Raw genomic sequence first — 27,775 nt, 5'->3', positions numbered from 1 at the left:
CGCAGGACCCAGCCTTCGCCAACCAGCCCTAGGGCTCCGCCCCCTTTCCTAAGAAGTCCCAGGCAGGGGACCTGGAGCAGGAGTTTGTGTGTGTTTGTTGGGCAGGGGGAAGGGCTGTCCTAAAATATGACTGATTCTTATGGTCGCCCTCTGCCCCGCCGCTCGCAGCCAAAATTTTTGTAATCTCTAACCTGTATATGTACTAAAGGTAAAAGGTAAAGGCATAAACAAGTCTGTGTTGTTGGTGAAGAAAAATCTTCTGTGCCTTCAGTAGAGCATCCGGCATTATCTGAGACACCTAAAACCAACTTGCTAGGGCGTCTGCGGGCGCGTACGGCAAGCGGGAGGGACAAACTATTCTTGACGTTTGGAGTCTGGTTTCCAGGTTAGTGTTTTGTCAGGATTTGTCGGCAGTGTGCCTGTTGGCGGAGGCGAAATCAATCGGCTGGACCATGTCGGCCTTCGAGAAGCCTCAGATCATCACCCATATCCAGAAGGGCCTCAATTACACGGTGTTTGACTGTAAGTGGGTGCCCTGCAGCGCCAAATTTGTGACCATGGGCAACTTCGCACGCGGCACCGGCGTCATTCAGCTGTATGAGATCCAGCAGGGGGACCTAAAGCTGCTTCGGGAGGTAGGTGCCGGCTCGAGACTGCCCAGTTCCAAGATCTGGGACTGCCGTTGGGGGGAGAGTGCGGATCTTGGGGGTCGGGGGGTCTGTATTCCTTTTGGCCAAAGCGTTTGCTTAGCGTCCCCCCAGAGCTCCGCTCGAGCTGCGCGGGAGAAGCTAAGCTGACCGAGATTGAGGAATACTTCAGAGGCAAAACGCTTTGGTTGGAGACTTGAATTCTCGTCGGGCTAGTTCATCCGCGCGCCGCGGGTCCCTTCCTCCAGCCACCCCAGAGCCACTCTCCCAGTCTAGCGCGAGGCCCGTGGAAGTGACATAACGACTTCCTGTTTAAATTCGAGGCCCTTCTGGGCAGTGCGCAGTTGTTTGTCGAGAGTCTCTTAATAGGTACAAGTTAGTAAAATGCTTTTTCAGACAAGCAGAGCCAAAGTAGGCACTGGACTGCCTGCTATGTAATTGGAGGAGACAATCTAACAACAATTATTCATTCAACAAGTATCAGCTGATTGCCTGGTATTCCCAGGCATGTAAATGACAACGTCCCCGATATCATGGACTTTATTTTCTAGTGAGAGAGAGAGAATCAGTTAAAGAATCAAACCAATGATACATAAAACACAAACCGAGATGAATTCTCTAACCTAAAGGAACACGGTTCTTTGAGAGTAAGCAAAAACAAAAACAAAAAAACAGATTTGGGTTGAGTAGAAGCTAACTAGGCCAAATTAGGAGTAGAGGATAGCTCCAGAGGAAGCAGCTCAGCGATAGGTGACACATTTATCTCCTTCAGAAACAAAAAGAGTAGTAAGCAGGGACCAGACATTGTCAGAGCTGTAGGTCATTTAAAAGATTTATGCCTTTTTTTGTAAGAAAAATGGGACATCACTGAAGGGCTTTAAGCAGGGTGTGGCACGATTAGGTTTACAAGTTTTGTAAAAGATTACTAGTGAAAGAATTGGAGAATAACTATATTAAATAACACTTTTATACCTGTTTACAGTTTTTTAAATGTCTTTATTTGGGTTGCCTGAAAAAAAAAGATCAGTCATACTCAGATGTTTAGAGTCCTAATAGACTGCAGGGAAGTCTGTAACTCCAGGGACCAAAAGCTATGGAGAGAATCTGCTTGGAGGAGTTACGGCTTTTAGGGCTTAAACTGGTAGGTAAAGGATGAATACACTTGCAATAGGAAGGATTACATTCGAAGGTACATAAGGCTCATCCCACTTTAAATTTCTATGAATGCCACTTTTCTTGTTCAGTTTGTCTTCTCTAGCCAGGCACTCTACTCCTAAACATGGCTTGTTCTTTTCTACCTTTCCTTATGTTGTTCATCACTTAGTCCCCAGTCAACACAAAGTAACTTTTCTTTACATTGCATTCCTATGGTACTTATTATCTGTGCCAGAAATATATCATTCTATCCCATGTATCTCTAATTAGATTGTAAGCTCCCGGAGAGTAAGGACAGTAGTTCTTTCTTTAATGTGTTATATAAGAAGCAGCCGCACAATAAATTACTTGTTAAAAGAATGAGTAAATTTATGTCTGTAAAAAGATATAACTTGGGACATTTAAATATTGGTTTATTGATCATTAATCACTTGGGGTCAGGAGTTGGAACAAATAGGAAACACTGGAATTGCAGAAAGAAAAGTGAATTATTAGGAACAAATACCAGTCAAAGCTTAACCAGAGAGTATCTATAGACTGCTGACTTCTTTTTATAAGGCTGTATGACTTGGGTACATTTCAGGAATACACTTGTTATGTAAAGAGAAACAGTGCTCTTTGTCTATTCTAGAGATTCTGGAAGATTCTAGCAGGTTTTTTTTTTTAATAACTTTGCTTTTTAATGAAAGTAATGTGTGTTCATGATAGAATATACCAAAAATATAGATAGGAAAAAGGAGAAAAGTAATGTCACCCATCTCAACACTAGGAGTAACCACTTTTTATATTTTTGCCTATATCCTTTGGCTCTTCTCTTTTTCTACCATAAACTGTCCATTGAGAACCTGTCATTTCAAGGTACTACGCTAAAGAAGAACCAAAGATATTTGAAAGGTGAGTCCCTCCTCCTAAAGAACCTACTGTCTAAAGAGAGGATAAAACAAATGCACAAACAAATTTGAGAGCTTACATTGTATTTAGCTGTGATGATGCAGTGGAAAGAATATAGGTTAAATACAATCTCAGTGATTCTCAACTCTTACTGTGCATCAGGATCACCCGAATGTGTATTGCTGCTATTGTGGTGTGTGTGTGTGTGTGTGTGTGTGTGTGTGTGTCTGTGTGTTTTAAAATATTCGTGCCTTGGTCCCACCCCTAGAAATTCTGATGCACTGGGACTCTCACCTCTAGACTAGAGTGAGTCCTGGACATCGGTTTTTTGTTTTGTTTTTTTTTACATCGGTATTTTTTAAACTTCCACCAGGTGATTCTAATAAGTACTAGGGTTGACTATCATTGGGCTAGATGAATTATTTGTTAAAATATTAGGAACCATACTTGATCATATCCTTGTAGAATTCAAGCCTTGTCCAAGATAAAATGAAGGAAGCAAATGGGTATTTGTTGGTGCCTCCTTATCTTGTTACTAAGCAGATAGATAGGGAGTGAAGGCAGGGCCTTCATATATGGTTAAGCAGTTTGTTGGAGTGCACACAGGTGTCTGGCCAAGGGTTCAAGAGAGAGCTGTAATCCATCTCTGTCTCTCATCAAGCCTTGCGTGTGTGAGACTTCCCTCAGCCCATAGCGGGCACCTGTTTTTCTAATTGGCCCAAAGGACTAGGGGTGGCCCTGCAAAGTGGAATCACAGTTGGGGTTGGTTACACTTTAAAAATTAGTAATAGGCTAATAAAGTTCTGCTTTTTTAGCCCCTGTGCAGCAGAGTTCACTGCTTGTTAACATTTGGGTGACTAAACCTTTTAACGTTAATTAAGTGGTGCCAGGATGTGGCGGAGGAGACACTGACAAGCTGTACTAGACCCACCCACAGACAGAACAAAAATAGCTCTGCTGGGAATTATGGATCCTGGGCTTCCTTAGTCAGGTTAACTTATTAGAGCAAAGAGAACCAACAGCTAGGTCAAATATGCTCATCACTGATGGTCATTTTCAGTATCATATGGCAAAAGTTAATATATACTAATTTTCTTTGTGGGACAAATTTCGCAAAATAGATCTTTATTTTTTTTACCCAGTTTTCCAACAAGAAAAGTTTTAAGTGTTTGCTGAATTCTTTGCATCTTTCCTTTTCCAAAGGTAAAAGATTTAACAGGGACAGGGAGGGGGCCCTTTTATGAACTATAAAAAAAATTAGCTTCATTCCAGTGTCCTCTTAATTTAGCTACTATTATGATTTCCATGAATGTCTAAGGAAAGAGCAAACACCTCTGCTTTTTTAAGTCCACTTGCCAGCATACCTCAGCATACCTCATACCTGCCTTTCTGAGCAAAGTGCAGCCCTCGCTGCAGTGCAGATGACAAGATGCTTATACATTTGAGTTTATTTTTCAGTAGCTTTCTATATTTTGAGTTTAATTTGATTCTTGCAGAACAGACCACTAGTACCTATAAATCTTTGATATAAGTATACAAGGATAAAAGAGATTTGATTTAAGGATGAATCAGGGAAGCATGAATACCATATATTTGTATTTTATAAAGACATGTATACACTACCAAACGTAAGGTAGATAGCTAGTGAGAAGCAGCCGCATAGCACAGGGAGATCAGCTCGGTGCTTTGTGATCGCCTGGAGGGGTGGGATAGGGAGGGTGGGAGGGAGGGAGACGCAAGAGGGAAGAGATATGGGAACATATGTATATGTATAACTGATTCACTTTGTTATAAAGCAGAAACTAACACACCATTGTAAAGCAATTATACTCCAATAAAGATGTAAAAAAAAATAAAGACATGAATGAAGGTAAAACCAAAGGACACAAATCTGAAAGTAGGTTTAATTCAGGCCTCATTTACTTCACCAGTCTAGTTCAGGATTGGAACATTTCTTTGGTACTTCTGATGACTCAGGTTGACAGAATGGGGACTACATAAGAAAATGTTTATTTAATTGATTTACATACAGGCCTGGAGACAACGTAGTTTAGTAGAAGGAGCTTGGAATCTACTTGGCTCTGGGGACCTTGGGCAAGTCACTTAGTCCTCCAAGCCTGTCCCTCATCTGGAAAGGGGTGTCTCAAACACATAGTTTGCAGTTGCATGTGTTAGAAAGAGAAAGGATGGTCTAGTACAGAAGAGCATCCAGAATAGTGTCTGATACATTAGTGTTCCCTGTATGGATGCCATTTTCATTATTGCATATAAACAACACCGGAAACTGTACAGTCTGTCCGGTGAAAACATGGTGGGAGAAATAGGAACATGACCTCTGGCAGTGGTTTCTCTCTCCCCAGCGCTAGGACTGAGCGATTAATCCATGTTCATTTATACTTTCATTTAACAAATGTTGAGCACCATCTACATGTTGAACAAGTTGGGCACGGCCCCATTCCCCTGGTACTCATTCTAGAAAAGGAGGAGATAGGTAATTGAATGAATACAAGAATTTTGTTGATAAGTGAAATGAAGATTAAAGAGGGCAAGTGATAGTGATTTGGGGGTTTCACTTCAGATTTGGAAGGGTAGGGAAGGCCTCTTAGAGGTGGTAACATTTAAACTGAAATCTGAGTTGGGAGAGGACATGATGACCTGAGGGAAGAGCAGTCGGGGCAGTGGGAACAGTAAATGCAAATTCCCTGAGGTAGAAATGACTTCAGTGAATCTGAAGAACAAAAAGCCGCAGGTGTGGCTGGAGTGTGGAAGGGGAGAAACAGGAAATGAGGTCAAAGAGACAGGCAAGGTCAGACTTCAAGGGGCTTTGTACATTTTATATACCACAGGCCTTTGTACTATTGTGAGTCTGTGCCTCTAAATGTAGATACATGTTGTTTCATTTCATTCATTGTATTTGCAATAAAACCCACTTTTAGAATCTGCGATGACAAATGTGAAACTAGTATAGGACCCATCATGTAATGGAATGGTTCCCAGTTTGGTTTCTCCTAAGGTAGGAATTCTCAGATGTGTTCAGGTGTCAGAACATCTGGACATTATGGTGCTGTTTTTAGAACACCATGAAATATTGCAATAATCAGTTCCATCTCTGCACAAGGAAGGGTTTTCCCAGTAGAAAAATCTGACTATATTATACATACTCTGATCTTTAGATCACAAGAAGTAACCATACATAAAATTTTTAATCCTCATTTCCAGGTTTTCTTATTGGTTTTTATTAGCTAGTATTTCCTAATAGACAAGCTAAAAAAATTACTGAAGAAAACCTAAATTTGAGTAAAACATATCCATTAGCTGTGTGTGTGTGAGAGAGAGAGAGAGAGAGAAAGAGAATTTATGTTGGTACTGGAAGATCAGTGGTTCCAGTTGCATGGTTTCTCTATTCCAAAGGGCCTAAAGGCAAAAGTTAGGTAAAGCCATAACAGGAAAGCTTTTGCTTCCCAATTTTTTATTAGCAGCAGTAAACTCTTAGAACTGTGTGCTTACTGTAGGGACTGAAAAGTAGGGGTCAGCTTTTATCTGTTCCATGGCCTAAGAAGAATAGAGATCCGATCAGAGGCTCCCGGGGATAGCAGTGGAATTACAGGAAGCAGAATGCTCTAGCTGGTGGAAGAGAAGAAAATGGGTGACCAGTCTTCCCAGGGCTACTTGGGGAAGAATTTTCCCAGAGAGTTATATCAGTGTATGGTGCAAGCCCTCCTGCAGCTCTTAATACCCGAATCCCTGGAAGCATATTCCTGTCCATCAGGGCCCACCTGTTTCTTGCCTGAGAGGCCTGTCTTCACCCTCTGCCTTAGATCATGGGAGCCATTATCAGTGACTTGGTGCTGGGGGAGACAAATGGGAGGAAGGGGTGGGTAGCTATTTTATCAGTTGGCCTCAGTTGGAAGTCTGAATTAGTTTAGCCAAAAAAAAGTGTGTTCTAATAGTGTGATTAGGTGATTAGCTACAGTGATTAATTAATTAATTAAGAATGATTAGCTATATCACTACTTTTTTTTTTTTTAAGCAAAGCTTTCCTTTTTTAAAAAAAATTATTTTTGGCTGTGTTGGCTCTTCATTGTTACGTGCCGGCTTTCTCTAGTTGCGGTGAGCGGGGGCTACTCTTTATTGCGGTGTGTGGGCTTCTCATTGCGGTTGCTTCTCTTGTGGCGGAGCACGGGCTCTAGGCAATGGGCTTCAGTAGTTGTGGCACGTGGGCTCAGTAGTTGTGGCTCACGGGCTGTAGAGCGCAGGCTCAGTAGTTGTGGCGCACAGGCTTAGTTGCTCTGCGGCATGTGGGATCTTCCCGGACTAGGGATCAAACCTGTGTCCCCTGCATTGGCAGGCAGATTCTTAACCACTGCGCCACTAGGGAAGTCCGCTATATCACTATTAATATGTTATTTCAGGTACTTTTATTTGGGGGAGGGGATGGTGAGGAGAACATAAGTGATTTGGAGTTGGAAACTGTCTGCTTTGTTAAATTGACAAGATTTTGATCTCCATGCTGCCCCATTGTGAGATAGGTTTTTCATAAAATTGGAAAAATAGCTGAAATAAATGAATATCAGTTTTCTGGTGTAGTGAATAACTGATGCTCTCTTGGACCACCTATATTAAAAAGGAGAAAAATAACATTCTGTGGTTTTGTGCTTCTCATCAATACGGTCTTTTATAACTGTGTTATTATAGGCGACTGATTAAACACAATTTAATCAAAGTTTACTGGACAATTCCAAGGAGGCTGTGAATGCTTTATTTTAGACCAGGCTACATAGTAACTGCTAATTTATCCAGATCCCAAACAGTGATAAAGCTCAGCAAGGTGGGAGTTTCCAAAGCCCTGGAGCATATGTTGATGTCTTTTGAATCATGAAGGAAAAGTTCAGTTATAGTTTGTGTTACGTGAATTTTATTTTCTTCTTTGAAAATTGCTATGTATATCCTATGTGGAAATGCCCAACCAAACATTGAAAGTGGCGGGGAAATTATTTTCACAAAGTATGTGAATCGGACCCACCCTGGTGGGGTGGGGGGTTGAAGATGGGCTCAGCAACTGAAGGGTTACAAGAGGAGGTGCCCTAGAAACTGGGGAACTCTGTGGAGGGGAAAAAAGTTCATCCGGATATACTGCTAAGTGAAAAAACATCAAGTTAACGAACAATATATTATGACCCTCTGCATATTAAAACAAATCTATATGTGGTTGTCAATGTGTAGAAAAGGGTCTAGAAGAATGGGGATTACTTCTGAGGCATGTCGAAGGGAAACTTACTTTTCATCCTTCAGTCTTTGGTTTTGTTTGAATTTTTTTTTAATTTTATTTATTTATTTATTTTATATACCAGGTTCTTATCAGTTATCTATTTTATACATAGTAGTGTATATATGTCAATCCCAATCTCCCATTTCCCCCCTGCTCGCTTTCCCCCCTTGGTGTCCATATGTTTGTTCTCTACATCTGTGTCTCTATTTCTGCCTTGCAAACCGGTTCATCTGTACCATTTTTCTAGATTCCACAGTTTTGTTTGAATTTCTATAGGGAACACGTATTACTCTTGTGAATGTTAGGAATAAAAAAATTAAAATAAATTAATTAAAAATTAAAAAAAAAGATTGTAAGAAACTAAGAGAAATTGTTTTGCCCTGTTGAGGCTGACAGTAAGTGGAAGGTGCTATTATACATCTAGAGTGTGGTGTGGGGCAGCCCTCAATTCCATATTGCCTAGAGTTTCCGGGGGCCAAGGCAGCCGGACAGGTAGACTCCAAGAGAGACTGACTGATTCAGTGACTTGGGCAGGTGGAGTTTGCATGTGGTTGTTTTACTGATGTGATTACAGTTGATCCTTGTACAGCATGGGTTTGAACTGCACGGGTCACTTATACTCAGGTATTTTTTAAGAGTAAATACTACAGTACTACACAGTTCAAGGCTGGTTGAATCCACGGTTGCAGAGGAACCTCGGATACAGAGGGCTGACTATAAGTTATATGTGGATTAACTCCTGTGCTGTTCAAGGGTCAACTGTTACATATAATACTTGGAGCAATAGTTTTGTTTTTGTTTTTTGGTCGCACTGTGTGGCTTGTAGAATCTTACTTCCTCCACCAGGGTTTGGACCCGGGCCCTCGGCAGTGAAAGCGCAGAGTCCTAACCCCTGGACTGCCAGGGAACTCCCAATAGCCTTTCAAATTAAAGAAACCTCAAAAGATTGGCTAATCCATGCTGATAGCAGTGCCTTTGGTGCACACAGGTATACAAATCTCTGTGTGCTGAAGGGGTCTCAGAGGACATAACCATTCTCAGTTTATAGGGTTTTTCAGGGAAAACTATAAGAGACGCATAAGCATTTTTGTTTCTTTAGTCACTTGGAAAGAATAATACCTTCATTTTGTCCTTATTCTTTGAGGATCTTAAAGAAGAATACCACATTAAATGCTGAAATCTGCATATTTGCAAACCAGTGAAGGTGTTAGAGGTGCCAGCATTTGAATGTCTCATTAGCGAGGTGAGAGGAAAGGCAAAACTCATCCTTTGGACATACAGGCATACCTCCTTTTATTGCACTTCTCTTTATTGCATTCGCAGATACTGCATTTTTTACAAATTGCGGGGTTTTGGTAACCCTGTGTTGACCAAGTCTATCGACGCCATTTTTCCAATAGCACTTGCTCACTTCGTGTCTGTGTCACATTTTGGTAATTCTCACAATATATTTGTTCTGGTGATCTGTGATCAGTGATCTTTGATGTTACTGTTGTAATTGTTTTGGGGTGCCACGAATCACACCCCGACAAGACTGCAGACTTAATTGGTAAATGTTGTATGTGTTCTGACTGCTCCACTGACTGGCCTTTCCCCGTCCCTCTCCCTCTCCTTCTCCTTGGGCTCCTTATTCCCTGAGACACAACAATATTGAAATTAGCCCCTCAACCGCCTCTAAGTGTTCAGGTGAAAGGAAGAGTCATAGGTCTCTCACTTTAAATCAAAAACTAAGAATGTTTAAGCTCAGGGAGGAAGGCATGTTGAAAGCCGATATAGGCCAAAAGCTGGGCCTCTTTCACCAAACAGTTAGCCAAGTTGTGAACGCAAAGGAAAAGTCCTCGAAGGAAGTTAAAAGTTCTCCGGTGAACACACGAATGTCTCCATAACATAAAAGTACAAGATGAAGCAGCTAGTGCTGATGTAGAATCTACAGCAAGTTATCCAGAAGGTCTAGCTGAGATAATTCATGAGGGAGGGCACACTAAACAACAGATTTTCAGTGCAGATGAAGCAGCATTCTATTGGAAAAAGGTGCCAAGTAGGACTTGCATAGCTAGAAAGAAGAAGGCAATGCCTGGCTTCAGAGGACAAGCTGACTTTCTTGTTAGGGGCTAATACAGCTGGTGACTCTAATTTTAAGCCAGTGCTCATTGACCATTCTGAAAATCGTAGTGCCTTTAAGAATTATGCTAAATCTATTCTGGCTGTGCTTTATAAATGGGATAATAAAGCCTGGATAACAGCACATCTGTTTACAACATATTTTACTGAGTATTTTAAGCCCACTGTTGAGACCTACTGCTCAGGAAAAAAATGCCTTTCAAAATACTACTGCTCATTGACAATTCACCTGGTCACCCAAGAGCTCTGATAGAGATGTACCCATGAGGTTAACATTATTTTCATGCCTGCTGGCACAACATCCATTTTGCAGCCCATGGATTAAGGAGTAATTCCAACTTTCAAGTCTTATTATTTAAGAAATACATTTCGTAAGGCTATAGCTGCCATAGCTAATGATTCCTCTGATGGATCTGGACAAAGTAAATTGAAAACCTTCTGGAAAGGATTCACCATTCTAAATGCCATTAAGAACGTTAGTGATTCATGGAAAGAGGTCAGAATTTCAACATGGACAGGAGTTTGTTTGAAAGAAGTTGATTCCAACCCTCATGGATGACCTTGAGGGGTTCAGGACTTCAGTGGAGGAAGTAATTGCAGTTGTGGTGGAAATAGCAAGAGAACTAGAATTAGAAATGGAGCCTGAAGATGTGACTGAATTGCTGCAATCTTATGAGAGAACATTAATGGATAAGGAGTTGCTTCTTAATGGATGAGCAAAGAAAGTGGTTAGCATTTTTTAGCAATAAAGTCTTTTTTATTTAAGGTATGTACATTGTCTTTTTAGACATAATGCTGTTGCACGGCTACAGTATAGAATAAACATAACTTTTACATGCACTGAGAAACTTAAAAAGTCATGTGACCTGCTTTATTGCAACATTTGCTTCATTGTGGTGTTCTGGAACCGAACTTGCAATATCTCTGAGGTCTGCTTGTACTTTTAAACTATACAAAAATGACTAAAGGAAAAGCATGATCATTTTTTTAAATCAGAAAACGTTTTAATTGCCTTTTTTATTGTGTGCCTTATTTAATTCCCATAATAGAGCCATAAATATCGTGGATTATGGATAGCTGCTTACATGAATAATGTATCCTCTCTCTTTCCCTTACATCAAGATTGAAAAGGCCAAACCCATTAAATGTGGAACATTTGGTGCCACATCTTTACAGCAGAGATACTTAGCTACTGGAGATTTTGCTGGAAACCTTCATATATGGTAAGATTATTTCATCAGTGTTAAGACATGAGATAAGCAATTTTTTTGATAGTTGTGTTACTCTTCCTCTGAAAGAATTCTAACTTTGAAATGTTTTTTGTTAAATTTTAACTATTTATGAGAATATGACAGTTACCTCATATATATTTTTAGATTTCATGTTCAATATCCATTTTAAAATACTAACCTATTTTTCTTTAGCTATTTCAAATAATGTTTTTAATATTTATTTCCACACATGCTGTTTGGTGCTAGCATTTAAGATCCATATTTGTAAATAAAGGGCTCTTCCCCTCCACCATGAAGGATACAGTATATAAAAATGCTCGTGTATAACACTAAAACATTAGATATCATTTACATTTTTAAAAGATACTTGGCATTACAGAATGAAACACTGTATTTTTGTATGTTTTAATTTTTTAACATAGAACTCTCAATTCATTAAAACTTTTTCTTTTAATGCTTTAGCTGAGTACAAGTTTTTAGGAACACATCTGTTGAGTAAATCAAGATAAACCTGTTTCGAATGAGCAAAATCACAACTGTGCCAAATGCTTTTATAATGTTCTTTTTTTAATAAATGTATTTATTTTTGGCTGCATTGGGTGTCTGTTGCTGTGCGCAGGCTTTCTCTAGTTGAGGCAGACGGGGGGCTGCTCTTCGTTGCGGTGCACAGGCTTCTCATTAAGTTGGCTTCTCATTGCGGTGGCTTCTCTCGTTGTGGAGCACTGGCTCTAGGTGCGCAGGCTCAGTAGTTGCGGCACTCGGGCTTAGTTGCTCTGCGGCATGTGGGATCTTCCCAGACCAGGGCTCGAACCCGTGTCCCCTGCATTGACAGGTGGATTCTCAACCACTGCGCAACCAGGGAAATCCCCCAAGTGCTTTTAATTTCCGTGTTTTACCTAGAGTTATTTCCTCATATTTAAATTAGAGTTGAATGAATTGAAATTCCTCTGTAATTACTTTTCAGCAATATCTCTTAATCATGTAAAGTATACAGTAATGTTCTAGAGGAACTGTCTTCCCTACATTATGTTTTCCATTGTGACCTTTCTTGATTCTAACTTAGAATTTGCTATTTGTAATTAAATTACATTGATATATTTATCTGTCTTAGAGTCATAATATAACATAGAATGAAGCTATTTTAATTCCCCTTGCTTTAACTACTTAATAATTAAGTTAGCATTTATTAGAATGCATTAGTTTTTACCTACTGTGTCATAAACTTTCAAAGAACTTGGGAGAGAGACCAGTCTGAGTATTATTTTTTAAAATAAATATATTTCAACACAAGAATATGCAACAAATACAACGGTTGACTATCTCCCTAATAGAGCTTCCTAGTATAGTGCACGTATTACTGCTTTATTTTCATTGGTGGGTCATAATTTCATGTTAAAAGAAGTGATGTTTCAAAGTCTGTGGAAACAGTAAAACAGTTCTTTTAAATAGAACCTCAGTCCTGGTTAGTCTCTTGATGCTTTCACAATTACGCCACAAAGATAAACATCATCTCTAAACTAGGTTGAACTTCTCAAATTTTGATTTGCAAGCTTTTACTGATAAATCTGGGCCCAGTAATAAATTGGGATTACGTGTCATGAAGAGCTACGTTCATTAAAAAAGAAGAAATATAAGTTGTTAAAAACTGACTTGTTAAAAAGAAATGTGGAAGGAGGCTCCAGTAGAAAAGCAGAAGAGGGGGGCAAGGGCTGGGAGGCAAGAGAAGGGTGTATTAGCATAACCTACTTCAGCCGCTCACCCAGCCCTGTAGTGTAGTCTTCAGACACACATAGGAGTGGGTACTTTCCTGCATTCCCTTCACGTAACTAACCTAGAATTAGACAAACTTCATCCAGTTTGACTATAATATTTATTGTGACCAGCATGATGATAAACTGAAAAACATAACTAGTTGAAAATCAGTGTGGAACTCAGTGAGAAAATAATATATTATTAAGGAAGAAAGGTATACAAAGTAAACACTGCTCATATTTTAATCTCTCAAAAGATCCCAAGATCAAACTACCAAGACTACTTTGGAAATATTCTAAATCACTTTGCATTTACTCTGTATTTAAAGCAGTGATTATCAGACCTCAGTGTACCAGAAAGTCAGCAGATTTGGGGCCCCATCCCAGAGATACTTATTCGTTGTGTCTGGGGAGGAGCCCGTGAATCTGCATTTATTAACAAGCATACGTGGTAATTCATGTGCAGAGGTCCTAGATCGATCATCTTTGAGGACCACTGAGGAAAGTGGGCTCAGGATTTAGAATTCCAAGTTGAATGATGACAACTCTCATTGAGGCCTTGACAGAAGCTAAAGTGGAGAGGAAAATGTGGACGTAAGTGTGTAAATTACCTTAACTGCAAAACCCTTATTTTTAAACAGAAATCTCAATATGGCATGCATTCTTAAATTTGAGTAGTATACTAAACATTTGGGGCATGTGTAAGTAAGAAGCTGTGTTCTGTTGTTTAGGAATTTGGAAGCTCCAGAGATCCCAGTATATTCTGTACAGGGCCATAAAGAAATTATAAATACTATAGATGGTGTAGGTGGACTCGGAATCGGGGAAGGGGCACCTGAAATTGTGACCGGCAGCCGAGACGGTAAGTCAGAATATGCTGTGTATTTTACTTTTTTTATTTTTAGGTAAGTCTCTGTGCAACAGTATATTCTATGTGGAAATCTTCCTCAATCCTTGATCCCCTAAACCTAACATTCTACTTTTTTGATAGGCAGGTTTGATTGCATAGCCCTCAGTTGTTTCAGACTTCGGGGGTATTTCAAGTTAGAGGCATAGCACTTAACTATTTTAGTTTTGAGCTAGTTCAACTATTAACAACCATAGTTTCCTCTGAACCTTGAGGATTTAAAATGTCTCTACAGGTTTTTGAGGCAGCTGATGATATACTGTGGGTGGCAGCTTTTTTCTTTCTTTGCAAAGCAGAATTAGTACTTGTGAAAATGGTCATATTGACAGCTGCTTGAACACTGCAGTTCTGTGGTCTTTCCACTGAGCATTGTAGAAAGCTCCAAGAGCTCCAACTCTGCTTTTCCCGCCTGCAGTGACGAACAAGGGAAGGTCTTTCGGTGTCCTGAGCTGTTCTGAATGTAACAGAGTCAGAATTTTTGTTGCTTCACAAGGGATATGTAAGTGATTTGGTACCTTAGTTGGTTCAGCTAGTTTTTTAGTGGCTGCTCAAGACCATGAGGAAATTGTTTCCAAAGAAAAGTGGAATTTAATTTTCTAATAGTTTCTCAAGAGCAGCTGTGTTTTAGAAATCAGGTATTTTTTTTCCAATCATAGAAACAGTGTGGAATATAGAAGGAAAAATAACAGTCTGCTACACCAGCATAACTATTAGATTTGTTTTCCTTTCCAGTCATAGATACAATTTTACATGTATTATCAGTGTAAATACGATTTTGTATCTTATTTATTTAATGTTTTGTCCTTAGGTAAATATTGCTGTTTCCATGTGGTTTTCATAATTATCATTTTAATGACTTCATAATATTCCATCCTGTGGATGTGTCACAGTGTCCTTAGCCATGCCTCTGTTAATGAGCATTCGATTTGCTTTTAAGTTTTTGTTTATTTTGGGAGAGTGACTTTAAAATAATGAAGAAAAGATTATCATGTATATAGCTCTTTTGGAATAATCATACTTTATGATTTAAAAAAATTGTCAAACTTTCCAAAGTACCTGTTTACCTTATCAGCTACAGTAGATGAGGTAGATTTCCAGTCTACCCTACCAGCATTGATTTCCTTTTTTCCCCCCTAATTTTAGAGATAAAATGGTATTCCATTCCGACTTGTGTTAACTTCTTTCTATATTTGTTTATTAGTTAATTTTGCTTTGTGAATTGTCTGTTTGTGTTCTTTTCTCATTTAACTGTTACAGACTTAATATAAATGTTATCAATTTGTATGAACCCTGTAGAATGATGTAACTCATCACATTTGTAGGAAATTTATTTCTCCTTGAAGCAGCCTTTTTAATGACCAACTTTATTTTATCCCTGATAAGTCTAGTGGAATATCTTCCCTTTTCCTGGATTTAGTATCCTTTTTTAATAATTTTTTTACCCTTTTCCTGTTCTCACTTAGGCCTTTTAGCCACTTTATTATGTCTTTGTGTTTCTCAAAGTTAGTGACACTAGCTAGTTAGTTATCGTGTAATTTGCATTAAAATGAGGGAGTTGAAATTAAATTGAGAAGAATTATTTGTTACTTTTATTAACTCCTTCTTTCTTCTTTATTGCCACGGGGAAATTAAACTTAATTGTATATGAAATGGTATTCTAAAACTCCAAATAAGAAATCGTAGACGTAAAAATTACTTTATTCATCTGCATAAGAAAAATGGCAATGATTATATGAAGAGTAAGGAAACAGCATTAAAATGACGCCGGCTTTATTCTAAATAAATACTACATTTGTTTTAGTCTTAAACCAAGAAAGTAAGACATGATTTGAATTACATAACATTTGTGTTTGCCTTGTCAATCATACCTTGTTGATGATGACTTAGGAACAGTTGTTGGCTTTTGTGTGTATCTAGTAATCGGAAACCAAATCAGGCAGTAACACGTGGGTTATATCTCTGATATTAAGTGCAACTTGCCCAATTGGAAGTCAGAAAAATGTGAATATTTTTCAGATACTATAACATCTATAATATCTTCATGTACATAGGAAGCCGTATGAAGAGAATGCAGAAGGAAATATCATCATTCACTGTTGAATTTTGCCAACTCACTTTTTTTAATGTCAGGAACCGTGAAGGTGTGGGACCCAAGGCAAAAAGATGACCCTGTTGCTAATATGGAACCTGTACAAGGAGAAAACAAGAGAGACTGTTGGACGGTGGCATTTGGTAAATTACTAAAGTACCCTTGCATTTGAAGTATCAGATGGTAAAAAGGACAGTGCTTCAAGAAAGTCCTAATAGTCTCTTTATAGTCTGTTTTGTGGATTATCTGACAGTTTATTGAGGCAAATAGACATGGTGTTTAATGGCAGCCTCTGGGGCCTAGGTTTGAATCCTCACTGTGCTGTTTATTGGTTGTGTGTCCTGGGGCAGGTTATCAAGCTTCTCTGCTTTTTGCTTGCTTCATTTATAAAATGGAAGTAACAAATAATAGTGTTGTTGTGAGGATTCAGTTAGTACATGTAAAGTGCTTAGATATTAAGTGCTCAAAAATGTTTGCTATTATTGTGTACTTCTGTTTAACTTGATAATATTGACCTAGTTTAGAACCAAATGCCATTAGTGAAACTAAGTAGAGCCTCAGATGCGAATGGTAACCTAACAAATCCTACATTTTGCTATGTACAGAGTATGTTTATTTTCTAGAAAATAGTTATGCCATTACAGAATTATTTCTTATAAAGTTGTTAGCCATGTTCCTCTAGTAATATACTTAAAATGAATATTGATCTTGTAGGACTAATTGATGTTTGCCCTTGTATCTCTTACTGAGCACCAAAATTACAATCATTTTTGCTACTAAAGGATATGGGCCGGGACTTCTCTGGTGGTCCCGTGGTTAAGACTCTGCCCTCCCAGTGCAGGGGGCACAGGTTTGATCCCCTGGTCCATGAACTAAGATCCTACATGCCACACAGTGCAGCCAAAGATTTAAAAAAAAAAAGGAAGAAAGGATATGGGCCATATTTCATTTTAAACCTTTATTTTCTTATATAATCCAGTGTAGTTAACAGACATAAAAGTGAGATTAAATGATATATGTGAACTGTTTAGCTTTTTATGTTATTTTTAAATTGAATTGTTATTTAATCAGAGGAAAGTTTTAGATTTCCGATTTTAAAAATAAATTACCACTGAAATTGAGAGGAGATTTCATTGTGTGTGTATATTAAAATTACTCTGTGTGTATATATATTACAAGCAATAATATAAACTGAAGACATGCACACTTGTGCAGAAATTTCAGAGTTAGTGTTTAGAATCATCATATAAAAATATATGTAGTAATTAAAAAGTAATTAACTTTGGGTCCATTAAAGGCTTTTTATCATTGATCTAAGGGACGTAAGTTCCATTTTAAATGTAGGACATTAAATTTAAAGAAAGAACACTTATCCATTGATTTGACCATTTTTTGTTTGTTTGTTTTTGTAAATGCCAAGTATGTGCATAGCTGTGGTCATACAAAGGTGAAACAGACTCATATTCTTGCCTCAAGAAGCTTGTAACTTTAATAAAGAGGGCATGCTATCTACATTAATTATAGTATGAGGTAGGAGTGATAAAAGGTCACAGAAGCATGGATAAATGCAGAAGGAATCCCAAGGGAGTGATAACTGGAAAGGAAGAACATACTAACCTCAGACCAAGGATATGTAGCATTTGAACCACTGAAATTGGGAGGGGATTGCAAGCATTGGGAGGAAAGTACAGAGAAGGAATGGTGGTAGGAATAGCCTTAAAGATGGCACAGGGCCATGGCCAGAGGTGTTTCGATGGTCTGGAGGTAGTGGTAAACCTTTGGAGGCTTTTGCAAGGATGAGATATGATCAGAGCTTTAGGAAAACTGAACTGGTGTCATGTAGGGGAGAGAGGTGAGTGGCAGAGGGAATATGAGTTCCGAAGCTCTTTGCAATATTCCAGGAAACACGTAGGTTAGATGCAATAAGAAGGGAGCAGAGCGGGTCGATTCAGAAGATAATATTGTGGCAAAAGAAATAAAATTTGGCAGGTTTTTTGAGATGAGGAACAAGGGGAAGGATTATTTCCGAGGTGACTGAATTTTGAGGCTGAATGTAGGGTGAATGATGTTATTAATTGAAGAAGTGCCACAGAGGATATGATGGTTTGTAAAGGAAGATGGTGAGGTCAGTTTTAGACATCATGAGTTTCAGATGCTGTCGTGTCATCTCGGTGGAGCCTACAGTGGAAATGCAGGGCTGGAGTTTATAAGAAAAAGGGAGTTGCAAGCAGCAGAGAACAAAGGCATTGGGTTAAGATGCCCACAGAGCCTGGCACAGTTAACAGGGGCTTCCCTCTCACCTAACACATTTTCCTCAGCAAGAGGTACTCTGGAAAAAAAAATCCCTGGATCCGAGCAGGATGTGTTTCACTGCACATTATAGATTTACTTTGGGTGCAGTCATCCATACAACTAAAAATACATCACAGTGCACCACAGCTTATCTGAGGTTTCCTTGCAAAGACGAGATAACACCAGAACAACATTTTGCAAAATATAAATAAGTTTAAAGTAGTTTCTATTGGCATTCAAATATAGTTACTGCCAAAGAAAGCAATGGAAGCCTAGCTGTATTTATTCTACCAAATCCTACTACCATTTGAACTGTTAGTCTTTGCAAATAGAGAATAGAGAGAATTTGAAATCCAATAAACACTTTTATGTATCCCTTGAGTGTACAATCTCAATGAATGAGCTCTTTCTTGTAAACAATATTAGATACCAAATTAATAATCTTGATGTCCTGTCAGGGTTAATAAAATGAGATTCTACCTAATGTGATTTCTTCACCTGATTTGATACAAGTTATCTGTGTAGTTTCGTAAGTCTTTTTTTAGCAGTCTTCATATGAGCATTTATGAAGATCTGAAATGTTGTGTTTTGATTTCCAGGCAGTGCTTACAATCAAGAGGAACGTGTAGTGTGTGCTGGCTATGACAACGGAGATATCAAGCTGTTTGATCTCAGAAATATGTCTTTACGGTGGGAGGCAAATATAAAAAATGGGGTAACGTACATTTGGATTCTTTCCAGATTCTCTGAATGTGTTTTTACCCACCCTGAACTACTACAAAAGGAAAGCTCCTCTAATAACTCATTTCAGTAAAACCCCTCTGTGCATGTATGGTTTTAACCTTTTGGGGCTTAACCTTGGAGGGTCTGATAAAAATCAGGGATGCTCTCATCAGAAAGTGAACACACACCCAGATGTGGTGTGATGTACCAGGTGAGTCACTACGCCTGTGGCCCATCTGTGGACTCCTGTGGACCATGCAGTGTGGTATTAAAATGACCTAGTAAGAGGCCTTCTGCTAACATCAGGAAGCTTGAACTTGTAATAGCCTCCCAAGTACTTTCAGGTTTTTGGTTCCCAGGTTGTACATCTTTAGTGAAGAATGTGGTTCCCTCCTGTTTTCTCTAGTCAGCCTTGACTTAACTTTATAAAATAATTACATAATAACAGTTAAAAGCTAAATTATGGCTTTTCAAATGTACCCACGAGAACAGGGTACCCTAGATGATTTTGTGGATCTTATTAACCAAGAAGAAATTTTTATAGTTACAAGTATTTGATATATGGATTCAAAGATAAAGTGATTGTTTAAAATGCTTTCACATGAACTGATAATGTTAAAGTTGTTTTACTTAGTTTGAAAGAACCTCTTGAATTAATCATTATTAAATGAATGATCACTAATAAACATTCTCTATTTTCAGGTATGTAGCTTGGAGTTTGACAGAAAAGACATAAGTATGAATAAGTTAGTAGCTACGTCTCTGGAAGGAAAGTTTCATGTTTTTGACATGAGAACACAGCATCCAACCAAAGGTTTTGCTTCTGTTTCAGAAAAGGTAAATACGAGGGAAATGTCTTTCTATGAAGAGGAATATTCGCTATGGCTTGTTTTAGACTGATAAATAGAATGCGTCACCAAGTTCCTTCCAGGTTTTTGTATGAAGGGAACTATTTTTAATATATTGTAGGATCTTGACAAGCTTTTCTGTGCAAAGAGTACTTTTCTAAAGTTTGTCAATTTTAGACTTTTTTTTTTATTATTATTGAAGTGTAGTTGATTTACAGTGTTGTGCCACTCTCTGCTAGACTTCTTGATTATAATAAAGGCCTCAGTTGGTAATGACTCTTATTTTGTAGTTTAGGAGCAATCGCAAGAAAACTAGCTGGTTTAGGAATTTGGTCAACAAAACCTAGCCTGGTGTTTCCTAATAAATATATATTTGTATTAATACCTAATTATATACTTTTAGGTATATGCCAGTATATATTCAATACTAATTATATACTTTGCAAAGTATATCAACATATATACATTATGTCATTTCATCACATTTTATATTCCAGTTTGATATATTAAATGAGATTATTTAAAGTGCAAATCACTGTGATTGGTACATAGTAGCAATGTAAATATAAATTTTTTTATTCATACATACATATATGCATACTTTGCCTTGTTCCCAATAGTATTTTAGGTAGCTTAGAGGGAAACATTTGGTATTACAACATTAGAAAAATTGATGAAGAAAGCTGCACAAATGGAAAACACTGGTTTAAAAAACTGAAGTTGATGTCTGGAGTAAGGGCATTGCATAAAATTCGTGCTGAAACATCCTGTCATTTGCAAGAGATGGGTTGGAAATGTCACTCTGAGCTTTCTTGAATATAAAAATAAAGAAAAATCAGTTATAGATTTGTAGTTTCCATAAGATTAAAATATGTAAGTTGCTCAGGAAATAAAAATTCACTCCCTTGCTCCCTTTCCCTATGTTGTGGAGTCAGTAGTGCTTCCCAGACCTTCCTATTTTGTCTTATTTCATTATTAAAATAATTATTATTGCATGTAAATTACTGTTACTACCTGATGAACTATATTCTTAAGGTAACTAACTATACACTATAATATTGTTTGCCTTTGTCATTTCAGAAGTATCTGTCCACAACATAAAGCACTTACTAAATTGTTCCAAATACGAGTGCAACACATTTCTCATTAACGGGAAATTATAGTGTGTCTCCAAAATTTTTTGTTAAGTTTAGTTAATCCAGTAATTGCTAAATCTGTCAAATACATGACTGGTATATTTTAACAAGTCATTTCCCCTCTTTTTGCTTTTTATCAACTTCCAGGAGAAAAAGAGAAGTTTAAGCTACAAAACAAATTAAGGTTTAACAGCTTGAACCTAATCACTTGAGGACTCTCACACACTTAAAGTGTGCATTTTGAGATATGTGTTTTTCTCTGCTAATGGTAATTCTCTTAAAAGACTATTAAAATCAAATGTCAAGACTGATCATCAACTAAAATGCAAAGTGTCTTATGTGTGGCTTAGCTCAAGTTGGCTGGTCTCATTGCTTCTGTAAAGCAGAAGTCGTTCCTTCCTCCCTCCCTCCCTCTCTCTCTTTCCCTCTCCCTGTCTTGTTAAATTCTCCACAGTGAATGTAGCATCATTAGGATTGATTTACAAGCTGTTAACCTTCATCCAGTTGCCATTTCTATCCTTTTGTTTAATATGACTGATAAAGGCCTGGGCTTATTATAACCATAAACACTGTCTATAAGTCCTCCCGGTACTTATTTTGAAGACTAGACAAGTCAAATAGTGTAAATTGAAGGTAAGACTCTGAGAGCTTTACATTAAAATTCATTCTGTTTATGGGAACTCTCAGTACTTTCCACTCAGTTTTGCTGTGAACATAAAACTGCTCTAAAAAAATAAAGTCTATTAAAAAGAAGTTCAATCTATCCTTTCTTTCCCTTTAGGAAGAAGTATTTCTTTGTATTTTGAGGCTTTTTTCCTCCTTAGAGTGAGCTAGAGATATTTAAATTATTTGTGTAATTTGTATGATACTATAAGGTTAAATGTTATGACTTTTAATCTGATAATCTTTTTTTTTAATCCAGCAGAACTTTGTTTTGTAAAGCAGTAAAGAGGAATGATTCTTTTCCTAATTCCTGATGAGCCCCTGTAACTCTCTGTAGCCATTATAAAGAGAAGTGCCAGAAAATAGTTAACTTTTATAATAGTAACTATAATTGAAGTGATAGAAGCTGTTGAAATTGTTGTTGAAGTGATAGAGGTAAAAATCTTTTTTTTTTTACAGGTTTCTCTTCTAGGACGGTTTTTTTTTCCTCTATTTTATTGAAGTGTAGTTGATTTACAATGTTGTGTTAATTTCTGCTGTACAGCAAGGTGATTCAGTTAACATATATATACATTATTTTTCACATTCTTTTCCACTATGGTTTATCACAGGATATTGAATATAGTTCCCTGCGCTATACAGTAGGACCTTGTTTACCATCCTGTATATAATAGTTTGCATCTGCTAATCCCAAACTCCCAATCCATCCCTCCCTCACCCCTCTTCTCCCTTGGCAACCACAAATCTGTTCTCTGTGTAGGATAGCCTTTCTTTATCATATAAACTTATAAACCACTTGTGTGCCTCTCATTCTGTTCAGGCTCATAAATCTACTGTGTGGCAGGTCCGACACCTACCACAGAACAGAGAGCTCTTCCTGACAGCGGGAGGCGCCGGCAGCCTGCACCTCTGGAAGTAGTAAGTTCCTCCCAGTGCACAGTGCTCCTTTTTAAGTTACTTGTGGGTGTAAAGTAGGATTCGATTAAACTTTTTGTCTGTTTTTCCTCCTTTGACTTGGTTCATTTTGATATGATTTTAAATTTCATGGTATTACATAAGCATTACTCTCTAAGCCTTTTTTTTACTCATATACTTATTTTATACTTTGTAAATATTAACATTCTTTTGACACACCAAATATGTATTTTAGTGACATCTTCCATATATTAGAGTAGCTCATGAACAATTCTTTTCATATATTTGAAATCATGCTTTTTGCTAGTTTTTTTAAAAAATAGGAAAACTTTGACCAAAGGCTTTTGTGAAATATTATAATTCAGCCATTAGAGCAGTACCTCTAGAAGAAAGGAAGAGGGTTGAAATTCTTATTTTCGATTCCTGATAATTGACTTGCCCAAGTTCAGGTAACATCACTATGATAGAATGGACACAGAGCATGAGGACCCTGATTGGTCTCCAGGAAAAGCCTTGTCATTGCGTTTGAGCGTCAGCCCTTACTATATATTTGCCTTTTCCAGTGGGCTTTTCTCTTTCCTATAGATTCTTTCTTCTTTTCCACTTAAAAAAGATCCTTTAACATTTCTTTTAAGGTAGATTTAGTATTGAACTCTTTTAGTTTTTCCTTGTCTGAGAAGTTTTTTTATCTCTCCTTCTATTCTAAATGATAATCTTGCTGGGTAGAGTATCCTAGGTTGCAGAATTTTCCCTTGCAGAACTTTGAATATATCATGCCACTCCCTTCTGACCTGCAAAGTTTCTGCAGAAAAATTAGCTGATAGCCTTATGGGGATTCCCTTGTATATGGCTTTTTGTTTTTCTCTTGCTGCCTTTAGAATGTTTGTATACTTAATGTTATCCCAGAGATCTCTTAAACTGTTTTCATTTATTTTAAATAAATTTATTTATTTTATTTGTTTATTTTTGGCTGCATTGGGTCTTCATTGCTGCACGTGGACTTTCTCTAGTTGTGGTGAGCGGGGGCTACTCTTTGTTGCGGTGCACGGGCTTCTCATTGCGGTGGCTTCTCTTGTTGCGGAGCATGGGCTCTAGGCATGTGGGCTTCAGTAGTTGTGGCTCACGGGCTCTAGAGCACAGGCTTAGTAGTTGTGGCGCATGGGCTTAGTTGCTCCGCGGCATGTGGGATCTTCCCGGACCAGGGCTTGAACCCGTGTCCCCTGCATTGGCAAGCGGATTCTTAACCACTGTGCCACCAGGGAAGTCCCTGTTTTCATTTTTTAAGATTTGTTTTTCTTTTTGCTCTTCTAATTGGGTGATTTTCATTATCCTATTTTCCAGATCATTTATGTGTTCTTTTGTATCACTTACTGCTATTCATTCCTTCTTGTATTTTTTTTTTCACCTATTGAGTTCTTAATTTCTGATTGGGTCTTTTTTTTTTTTTTTTTTTTTGCTGCATTGCGCCTTTGTTGCTGCGCACAGGCTTCTCATTGCGGTGGCTTCTCTTGTTGTGGAGCACGGGCTGTAGAGCACAGGTTCAGTAGTTGTGGCTCACGGGCTTAGTTGCTGCACGGCATGTGGGATCTTCCCGGACCAGGGATCAAACCCGTGTCCCCTGCATTGGCCAGTGGATTCTTAACCACTGTGCCACCAGGGAAGTCCCTGATTGGGTCTTTTTATGTTTTCTAGTTCTTTGTTAAAATTTTCACGTGTACATCTATTCTTTTCCCTAATTCAGTTAACATTTTTATTACTAGTGCTTTGAATTCTTTATCTGGTAAATTATTTGTTTCATTATTTATTTTTTCGGGGGTTTTCTCTTGCCTTTTCAGTTGAGTGCAGTTCCTCCGCCTTTTCATTTTGCTTAACTTTCTCTGCCTCTATGAATTTAGTTGAAATAGTTACTTATTTAAGTCTTAAAGGGGTGTTCTCATATGGGAGGCTCTTTGGTGAGAGAGCTGGATTTGACGTGGACACAAGTTACATCTTTGGGGTGTGCTGGCAGCTATCACCCTGGTCGGAGATGTAGCTGGAGATGGAGGGGCTAGAGCTGGAGCCATGTATGAGGTGGGATGTCCCCTCTGTTCAGTGGCCATTATTGCCCCTATCAGGGTAGGGATCTGATCCCAAGTTGCTGGAACAGAAGCCAGGAGGGTCGGCCCAAGCTAGCTTTATTCTCTTTAAGTGTGTTTTTTCCTCCACCGGCACCCTTGCCCTGGAGTGGGAAGGTGCTGAAGCAGGTGCGGCCCGTGCGGGCTCTCGGCTTGTGTTGGCCACGGACCAAGGTCCAAGCTGTCTCTAATGCGCTGCCTGTGTAGGCGCCCACAGTTGTTTTCCCTTGCTCTGTTCAGATGTATCCACGGGTGCAAGTCCCCTTTGTCCCTCACAGCTGAGCACTGTCCCCAGCCCCCTCTGCCCCACGCTGTTGTGGAGCCACACTGCAGGGCGGGAGGGGCCTGTGTAGACTCTTGGCCTGTGTCGGGAGGGGTGAGCTGTGTGGGGCAGCGGCCGCCATCAGAGGTACAGGCCGCTTCTGGTGTGCTGCTTGAGTGAAGAGCCATCAAGAGGCACTGCTGCCCCACCGGCCTCCGCCCTGGGGCGCTCGCCTCTGAGTTCCAAGATCGAGTCTTTTCCCTGGTCATAGCTGCCTCAGATCCTGTGCCGTGCTGTGCTGTGGAGTCAGTGGGGCTGGCGTGTTCGCTTGTCTTGGGCTGGGGCACACGCCAAGGCAGTTGTGGGAAATCCAGCAGCCACTAGGGCAGACCTTTCCGCCCTGCCTTGGGGGCAAGCCAGCATGTGGACACTCCTCACGAACAGAGCCTAGGCTTCTGACAGCCTTCCTGTTGGTCCCAGCGGCCCTCCAGCCAGCCAAGGGGGCTGGTCTCCCCAACGTAGGATCTGGGGACTGGGGGCGCCCAATCTGTAGCTCTCATCAGTCACTCCCCAGGGCGGGCGTCCGCCTGTGTATTCTCCCTTTTCCTGAGTCCCCTCCCAGGGGCACAGGTCCTGACCTGATTGCTTTTCTTCCCTTCCCACTTACCTGTGTATCTCTCTTGCAGCCCTGGTTGTACAGGAGCCCTTCTGCCAGTTTCCAGTTAGTTTTCAGTGAGCTCTTAAAACTTTAATAGATGATATGGAGGATTAGAAAAAAAATCTTGATGTTATCTTCTAAATACTAAATAACTGCAGCCTCTGCCAAGAGACATGAAAAATGTTCTGTAACCTGTTTATCCATCTGAATGTTTTATTCCTTTTAAAAAATCAAAAGGGGCTTCCCTGGTGGCGCAGTGGTTGAGCGTCCGCCTGCCGATGCAGGGGACGCGGGTTCGTGTCCCGGTCCGGGAAGATCCCACATGCCGCGGAGCGGCTGGGCCCGTGAGCCATGGCCGCTGAGCCTGCGCGTCCGGAGCCTGTGCTCCGCAACGGGAGAGGCCACGACAGTGAGAGGCCCGCGTACCACCAAAAAAAAAAAAAAAAAATCAAAAGAAGGTGTAGGGTCTGTGAGGAAGAAAGAATAGAATGTTATCTGCTTATCACTACTTCTGTTTCTGTTCTGCTTCTGAGTTGCTTCATGCCTTTTAAAGTCTTGGTCTTTATTAGCACTTTTGAAATAAAGGTAGTATCATAGTTGATACCTAACAGGCTTTAAAAGACCTTCTGAGGAGGAATACCCCTGTATCCCTCCATGGGGGAGGGGTGTTCCATTTTTCCCTCTCTCAAATCTAGACCAAGTCATAGTTATGAGCTGTTAACCTTCAGCCCTTATCATTTTATAAATTTATATTTTCAGCTGATAGAAAATCAAATGTTCTAGGAATCACTGTTTTCTTTTTTGAGGCAATGATGTCTAGAGCACCAAGTCAATTTATTAAAGAATGCTAGATCAACCTAGAACTTTCATAGTGAAAGAAAAGATACCTACTCATGCTGAACAGAAATGATGTTTAAATGTTTTTAGTAGATCGAATGCTTCTTTATGAGACTTTGGGGGGTTGGGATTGAGGTTGAAATATTGTCTCCTTATTTCCATACAACTCAATATTAGAAAGATGCCTTAAGTATTTATCAGTTCCAGTAGTCAAGTGAGAAATAAAAATAGTTATTGGAGTATATGTATAAGAATAAAATGACGAATGCTAAGACTTATCTCCTTTTACCACTTTGATCTTGTTTTCAGTGAATACCCAATTCAGCGGTCAAAGAAAGATTCCGAGGGTGTAGAGATGGGAGTTGCAGGTTCGGTCAGCCTTCTGCAGAATGTTACATTGTCTACCCAGCCCATTTCAAGTTTGGACTGGAGTCCAGATAAGAGGGGTCTGTGCATCTGTAGTTCATTTGATCAAATGGTAAGAGTATTGATTGTTACAAAACTCAACAAAATTTGATCTGAAAACTTTGGACTTGAAACCTTCCAAAGCAACACTCAGAGAATTTAGACTACGTTCTGGGATCCTCTGATTCTCATTGAACAAAGTGGGATTTGACTGATGAAAAAAGGACCCAGATGCAAACCTCTGGGCCAGCATCCCTCCGGGTGAAGGCCACATGGTGTGTCCAGTGACCGGACTGGATGGTGGTTTGCTGTTGCACATGGGGGCACCAGAGTCTCCAGCGCCAACTCTGTTCCTCTCCCCTCTATTTCTAGTAAAAAGTTGAAAGTTTTCTATATTTAATTATTTTAAATTCATTTTGCATCCCCAAAGTTCCATATTCTATAATAATACTTGTGTTGCATTTTAGAGTTTACAGTTTTGTAGCAGTGACTTAATTTGGTTTAAAATAGTTTGCCTTGGTAAGACTATTGTGAATTAACCTTCATAAATAAATACACTTTGAGACATTTCAGTGTCAGTAAATCTCTGTAAAGAACATTACTTTATAAAATACCAAAATGACATGGTCAGCCAAGATTTAGGCCATTGTTTTCGACCATTTAACTCATAAAATGAAATACTATGATTGACAGAGACCTCTTTTTTTAACTTAAAAAACAGGAGTTGAATTCCTGAGACTTTCTGGTTGTTGATTGTGGTTATGTTGTTTGAGATGTATAAGATTGTGGGGCTTTTGTAGCCTTGTTTTTTGTCAAACTTTTTAATATATTTTGTGAATAAATTTTGTTTTTGAAATCTG

At 39.0% G+C, this 27,775-nt stretch overlaps 1 protein-coding gene across 1 annotated transcript; it reads left to right on the top strand.

The window, feature by feature from the left end:
* The first annotated feature begins 362 nt into the window (after positions 1-362).
* On the top strand, positions 363-27,775 carry DNAAF10 (dynein axonemal assembly factor 10). Its single transcript, XM_027131869.1, has 8 exons — positions 363-635; positions 11,206-11,306; positions 13,798-13,928; positions 16,104-16,205; positions 18,954-19,069; positions 19,780-19,914; positions 22,545-22,642; positions 26,820-27,775. The coding sequence occupies exons 1-8, from the start codon at positions 453-455 to the stop codon at positions 27,025-27,027; spliced, it is 1,074 nt and encodes a 357-aa protein (XP_026987670.1). The 5' UTR covers positions 363-452; the 3' UTR covers positions 27,028-27,775.

The sequence above is a fragment of the Aethalodelphis obliquidens genome, unplaced genomic scaffold (genome assembly GCF_003676395.1).
Source record: "Aethalodelphis obliquidens isolate GAN/ISIS:26980383/991018 unplaced genomic scaffold, ASM367639v1 scaffold40, whole genome shotgun sequence".
In the NCBI taxonomy this organism is placed as follows: domain Eukaryota; kingdom Metazoa; phylum Chordata; class Mammalia; order Artiodactyla; family Delphinidae; genus Aethalodelphis; species Aethalodelphis obliquidens.
The sequence above is the reverse complement of the archived record's forward strand: the minus strand, read 5'-3'. Positions and strand labels throughout refer to the sequence as shown.

Coding starts and splice junctions, on each gene's coding strand:
- DNAAF10 (XM_027131869.1), top strand. CDS start 453: ATGTCGGCCTTCGAGAAGCCTCAGATCATCACCCATATCCAGAAGGGC. Junction 13,929..16,103: donor TGTGACCGGCAGCCGAGACG/GTAAGTCAGAAT, acceptor TTTTAATGTCAG/GAACCGTGAAGGTGTGGGAC. Junction 22,643..26,819: donor AGCCTGCACCTCTGGAAGTA/GTAAGTTCCTCC, acceptor TCTTGTTTTCAG/TGAATACCCAATTCAGCGGT.